The following is a 7,134-nucleotide window of genomic DNA, read 5'->3' on the forward strand; positions in this document are numbered from 1 at the left end:
ACAAAAATCTAAAAAAAACTTTTTTCATGTTGTCATTATGGGGTATTGTGTGTAGAATTTTGAGGGGAAAAAATGTATTCCATTTTGGAATAAGGCATAACAAAATGTGGAAAAAGTGAAGCGCTGTGAATACTTTCTGTATGCACTGTAGCTGCAGTCAGCCCAGACTATTAGGATCAGTGATAACAGCTGCCAGAGACTGTTGCAGGGGGAAAGAAGGGATCTGTAGCTTCCCTGAGCTCAGGCTGCAGGAAGATGGTAGAAGTCAAGGGGTTAAAAAAGCAAACAATATAAACTAGAGATGTGCACCGACCAGGGGCGTAGCCAGAACTTTGTGGGCCCTATAGCAACATTTTGAAGGGCCTGTCTCATTGCTTCCAGAGTGACACCTCTCCGCAGCATTTGTTAATTTTATGCCCCATAGTAGTGCCCTAGTTCATATTATGTCACATTATAGGGCTTCCAGTACACATTATGCAACACATGACCCCAAATTTACATTATAATTTACATTGTCCCCCTGTTCAATATGTGCCACACTACAGTGCCCCCCAGTTCATATTATGTGGGGGGCACTATATGTGAAGTGGGGGGCACACTATAGTGCCCCACTTCATAAATTGCCAGACTACAGTGCCCCAGTTCATATTATGCCACACTATGTATTGCCACACTATAGTGCCCCCAGTTCATATTATGTAACATTCTTATGCCCTTTGGTTCATTTATACTACATTACAATGAGCAGCTCCAGGGACATACCTAGACATATTGCAGGGTCCAAGGCATCTACCAGTGGTGAAAAAAATGTATATAATACAATAAACTGTGACTGGGAAGGTGGACCCCTCTCAGCTCTGGGCCCCATAGCAGCTGCACTTCCTGCATCTATGGTAGCTATGCCTTTGGCGCCTACCCCCGTTTTTTGGTTTTGGTGTTGAATCCGTATCTCCTTCATGTTTTTGGATCTATATTTAGTTTTACCAAAACCGCCCTTGTGTGTTTTGGTTTTGGATCTGTATTTGTTTCATAAAAACTGCTAAAATCACATAATTTGGGCCTTTTTTTCATTCCTACAGTGTTATTAACCTCCATAACATTGATTTCCAGTAATTTCCAGTCAAATTTGACCAGCTCACAATATTGTTCAGCAATACAGGCTAAAGGCTGGCTGGCTGGCTGGCTAAACCAAGCAGTAGAGCAGTAGCACAAACATATGGCAGCGGTCAGCCCATTGAATTCAAATGGGACTGGCGCCTGAAGCATAACCTCAAGATCTGACAGCGGGATCCTGTAGTTTTTGCCTCGATTTGTGATCCGGGCCAGGCACGGAGATCCAAACGGTTATTCACAGAGAACCGGACCTGCTCATCTTTAAGATAAACTGAGGTTTTCCATGCCAAACATTGGGGGTAATTCCAAGTTGATCGCAGCAGGAATTTAGTTAGCAATTGGGCAAAACCATGTGCACTGCAGGGGAGGCAGATTTAACATGTGCAGAGAGAATTAGATTTGGGTGGGTTATTTTATTTCTGTGCAGGGTAAATACTGGCTGCTTTATTTTTACACTGCCAATTAGATTGCAGATTGAACTCACCACACCCAAATCTATCTCTCTCTGCACATGTTAAATCTGCCTCCCCTGCAGTGCACATGGGCCCTCATTCCGAGTTGTTCGCTCGCAAGGCGATTTTAGCAGTATTGCACACGCTAAGCTGCCGCCTACTGGGAGTGAATCTTAGCTTCTTAAAATTGCGAACGAAAGATTCGCAATATTGCGATTACACATCTCGTAGCAGTTTCAGAGTAGCTTCAGACTTACTCGGCATCTGCGATCAGTTCAGTGCTTATCGTTCCTGGTTTGACGTCACAAACACACCCAGCGTTCGCCCAGACACTCCTCCGTTTCTCCAGCCACTCCCGCGTTTTTTCCGGAAACGGTAGCGTTTTTTCCCACACGCCCATAAAACGGCCTGTTTCCGCCCAGTAACACCCATTTCCTGTCAATCACATTACGATCGCCAGAACGATGAAAAAGCCGTGAGTAAAAATCCTAACTGCATAGCAAATTTACTTGGCGCAGTCGCAGTGCGGAAATTGCGCATGCGCATTAAGCGGAAAATCGCTGCGATGCGAAGATTTTTACCGAGCGAACAACTCGGAATGAGGGCCATGGTTTTGCCCAATTGCTAACTAAATTCCTGCTGCGATCAACTTGGAATTACCCCCATTGTTAGATAGTTTGTCCAACACCTTAAGCTTACTGGAGTGATATTTGAGTTTGTCTTCAAAACCTTATATATGTTGGATTAGCTGTTGGTTTTTTTAATTTTACATTTGATATATGTTTTGATGGCCGCACAAGTATTTGGAATTGTGATTTTTCTTCTTCTTTCTTTTCCAGGCCATTATGTCAGAGATGTTTGTGTATATGGGACAGGAGATTTACAGTGGCTGTTCAATTCCAATGAACTTTTTGCAAACAAATTTGAGCTAACAAGCTACCCTCCTACAGTGGAGTGCCTGGAACTTAGAATACGGAACAAGACATTGGCTGAAAGCGAAACTGCACTACAACCTCTCTGGTTATTTTAATTGCTATGAAAATTTATTAAAACCAATATTTTTAATAACTTTGTGCATTAAACAAAGTGTGTGTACAGTCGCACAATTAATTTATGTTTCATATACACCTTATACACACAGCCTGAAGGTCATTTAATACAATATTTTTAATAACTTTCTGTATTAAACAAAGTTTGTGTACATTGAGCCATCAGAAAACAAAAGTTTCACTATCTCACTCAAAAAATGCCGTATTTCGGTATACAGTATTCCGTATTTCGGAATATTTGGATATGCAGGGACGTGCAGTCAGGGGAGGCAGTGCCTCCCCTGTCATTAATGATTAAAATAATACAAAGAAGATACTTATGACACATATTCTGTGTCATAAGTATCTGCTGTAGCCTTTACATTATTTTAATCATTTAAACACACTTAAAAAATGGTTTTGTGTGTGTTCCAGAGGTACCGCTCTCGGTGCCTCCAGCTAACAATGTGAAACAGCCGGAAGTGGGGGGCAGGGACAAGCATCGGGCAGTAGAAGCCCATTAAAAAAATCCCTATAAGCGACACCTGCTAGGAGTGCCGCTTTGACACGCCCCTATCACTTTGTTAGCTATGATTGGCCAGTGGCAGTGCCCCCACCCCTGTCATCTGAGATTTTATTTAAATATGTGGCCCGCCCCCCTAAGCCTGTCTCCCAGCAATAGCAGTCAGCCAGTCAGAGGACACAGGAGGTGACTGGCTGTTTCCTCCTGTAGCGGCGGAGACAGGGTCAGCATGCAGCGGGGAGAAGCAGCCAATCATAGCCTGCGGTGTCTCCCGCCAGTCCGGCACGGTTTCAATCCCCCTCACCGCAGCGCTGCACACTGACCTGGGCTCTGCCGCCAGCACCATGAATCTGTGCTGCAGCGCTGGCCCCGCTCACCCAGCACAGCTCCACCTCCTCCCCGCTGCACGCTGACCCTGTCTCCGTCACCAGCACCAAGAGACTGGTCCCGCTCACCCGGCACAGCGCCTCCTCCGCAATGGTGAGTGCAGCTCCGCATCTGCCCTGTGCCCCCAGCCCGACGCTGTCGGGGGAGGGGGGGGGGGAGCTACTGCAATGTGTCTCAGTGCTCTACCTGGTGCAATGTGTCTCAGTGCAATACCTAGTGCAATGTGTCTCAGTGGTCTCAGTGCTCTACCTGGTGCAATGTGTCTCAGTGCAATACCTGGTGCAATGTGTCTCAGTGCTCTACCTGGTGCAATGTGTCTCAGTTCTCTACCTGGCGCAATGTGTATAATGCCTCTACCTGGCGCAATGTGTCTCAGTGCTCTACCTAGCGCAATGTGTCTCAGTGCAAAACCTGGCGCAATATGTATAATGCCTCTACCTGGCGCAATGTGTCTCAGTGCTCTACCTGGCGCAATGTGTCTCAGTGCGCGCAATGTGTCTCAGTGCTCTACCTGGTGCAATGTGTCTCAGTGCAATACCTGGCGCAATGTGTATAATGTGCTCTACCTGGCGCAATGTGTCTCAGTGCTCTATCTGGCGCAATGTGTCTCAGTGCTCTGCCTGGTGCAATGTGTCTCAGTGCAATACCTGGTGCAATGTGTCTCAGTTCTCCACCTGGCGCAATGTGTATAATGTGCTCTACCTGGCACAAAGTGTATAACGTGCTCTGCCTGGCGCAAAGTGTATAATGTGCTCTGCCTGGCGCAAAGTGTATAACGTGCTCTGCCTGGCGCAAAGTGTATAACGTGCTCTGCCTGGCGCAAAGTGTATAACGTGCTCTGCCTTGTGCACAGTGTATAACGTGCTCTGCCTGGCGCAGTGTGTATTGGAGGTTCTACCTGGTGCAATGTGTATTAGCTTCACTACGGCACGCAATGCCCATACTTTTGCATGTTGGAAGGGGAGCACCAATTCACTTTCTGCCTTAGGACACCAAAATGTCTACTTACAGCTCTGGTTCAGTGTCCTGTATGCTACACAGCCCTGCAGCATTGTCACCCCCCTCCTCCTTTCAACACTTTGTAGTGTCCAAATCAAGTGTTTTTATATTTTAATAATAAAATTAATAAAAACCTTCATTCCGATGGGACCCAGAAAAGGACAGATAGGACCCCAATTTTTCAAAAGTGAGGGGTCCCTGGGACCCAGTTTTTTTTTAGACTCAGTGCAATCACTGGGGTGTACATATACAAGGAATTCGCCACTCATATCAAACAGTCCAGCGTCCTGGGTGCCCTCCAATGCAGGGGTGAAAGAAAGAGTGATCTGGCGTCACTCATGGTCGCAGTATAAATAATAAGGTGGTTACATCTGTATACTTCTCAACGCTTCAATTTTATGAAATCATTTTCAGCTGACGTCATGCTCGCTGCGAATGGGCACCATTCTGACATCAGTGGAAGTTTGGGACAGCAGTAAGCTTAGCAGCACATGGGGCTTGGTGAAGAGTGTTTAAGGTAAGCCACAGTTATCTTATTTTACTCTTGATGAAAATTTTGTTATGAAATTGAAACATTAAAAAGTTTATAGGTGTAACCGCCTTATCAATATTTATACACTGACCGGGAGTTCCGCCAGATCACACCTTGTTTATATATATATATATATATATATATATATATAATATATACAAAATGAAAGTAGTCAGCGCCTTTCAATGCCCAGAGAAGAAAAATAGGGGAGAGGACTATGGTTATGTGAACTAGAGGTGGTGACGAAATTGGAAAAAAACACTTATCTCAATAGGAAATCTTCAGTCCTCAGACCAATAGTAATTCATAATGATATGCAAAAGAGAAGAAACAACAAATGGTGTGTACCGTTTTAACCTATATGTACTCTCATAACATTTTGCTACTAAGTGGGTGTTAATGGAAATAATCCCAAAATATCACACTCCACAGTGTTATAGCAGAAAGAATTTTTCACATATGTTTAATTAGTACATCAATAGATCCAGGGTTAAAAATGAGCAGGTATCACACGTACAAAAAACAAAAGTTCTAAAAGCTTATCTGTCCATCATAAGAGGGTCCAGGGTAGTTCCAGTGTGTGTGTATATATATATATATATATATATATATATATATATATAGGACTTGCACAGGGGGCGTTGGCACGGTGGTCACATCCAGAGGCACGGTGCTGACATGAGGTACAGGGCCCCCTGTCTGAAGTGCCCTTGGCCCCCTGAAGGCTTGATCCAGCTCTGTGGCAGCGATCTCCTCTCTTGTTCCAGCAGCCTGCAGTGCACTCACCAGCCAGCGCAGGCCGCACAGCCCTGTTATCGCCGTGGCCCGCAACAGGCTATGATCTATGTGGGAGATTGGCGGGTACTTTATTTTGACATGGGCTAAGCTCACCCATGCTGTATTGGGGACCCAATGCTGTACAGCGTGTATTGTATGCTGTATGCATACTGCTGACAGAGTGGGACAGTAATGTGCTCTCCCTAGTATCACCCTCTCCCAGTCACCCATAGCTGGCACCAACTGCTGTCACCCTCTCCCTGTCACCCACAGCTGGTATCGACTGCTGGCAGCCTCTCCCTGTCACCCACTGCTGTCACCATGTCGCTGTCACCCTCTTCCTGTCACCAGCTCCCTGGCATCACCCTTTCCCTGTCACCTACTCCTATCACCCTCTCCTGGCATCACCCTCTCCCTGTCACCCACAGCTGGCACCGACTGCTGGCACCATCTCACTGTCACCCTCTTCCTGTCTCCAGCTCACTGCTGTCACCCTCTCCCTGTCGCTCACTGCTGTCATACTCTGCCTGGCATCACCCTCAACCTGTCACCCACTGTTGTCACCCTCTCCCTCTCACCCTGGCATCACCCTCTCCCTGTCACCCACTGCTGTCACCCTCACTCTGGCATCACTCTCTCCCTGTCACCCACTGTATCTCCCCTGCATCACTGTCTCCCCATCACTATCTCTCTCGTGTCACCCTCTGCATTTCCATCATCCTCTCCTCATCATACGGACATGCCTCTTGGTGTGAGGCCACACCCTCACTGCAAGACCACAACCAGTTTTCTGGGAGCACGTGTGCCTTCGGTGCATGCAGGGACAGTGGCGGTAGCGGGCATCAGCACGGAGGCGGTAGCAGGCATCAGCGGGACTCGGCAGACATTATGGCTGCAGGGCCTCACCAGCCACTGACCTCACCGCACTGTGGATATGGGATACTCAACCTGTATAATAAGTATAAAATGTTATTTATATTTTTTCTTCCTGGCCCATTCCACCTGATCAGACACAATAAGCAGCACACATGGTAAGGTAGATTTGTATATTATTTTCTTTAATTAATACTTCAGAACTCCAGATGGCACTGTGTATTTAATAAATGTTGTTCATACAAGTAAATGTATTTCCAACAAGTGATTATTGTACTGTGCAAGTGTGTAGACATTAAAATATTTATCTATCTGCTCCTGGTCACACGCCTCAAACAAGTTAAATTTTAATGAGGTCTATAATTTAACCAGGAAAAATCAGTGTGCAATGCTTTTACACTGTTACATTCTCTGTGATGTTCCTGATATGGAATATATTGATTGTATTGT

The 7,134-nt window shown here is 45.8% G+C and overlaps 1 protein-coding gene across 2 annotated transcripts in view; it reads left to right on the plus strand.

Moving 5' to 3' along the window:
- The window catches only part of LOC134927971 (N-acetyllactosaminide beta-1,6-N-acetylglucosaminyl-transferase-like), a 157,377-nt gene extending 150,443 nt beyond the window's left edge, over positions 1 to 6,934 (plus strand). For both annotated transcript variants that reach the window (XM_063923134.1, XM_063923135.1), the window contains exon 5: positions 2,405 to 6,934. In XM_063923134.1, the coding sequence (XP_063779204.1) occupies positions 2,405 to 2,595 (191 nt within the window). In that variant the 3' untranslated portion in view covers positions 2,596 to 6,934. The remainder of the gene's footprint in view (positions 1 to 2,404) is intronic.
- The last annotated feature ends 200 nt before the right edge of the window (positions 6,935 to 7,134 follow it).

The sequence above is a fragment of the Pseudophryne corroboree genome, chromosome 5 (assembly GCF_028390025.1).
Source record: "Pseudophryne corroboree isolate aPseCor3 chromosome 5, aPseCor3.hap2, whole genome shotgun sequence".
NCBI classification, from domain to species: domain Eukaryota; kingdom Metazoa; phylum Chordata; class Amphibia; order Anura; family Myobatrachidae; genus Pseudophryne; species Pseudophryne corroboree.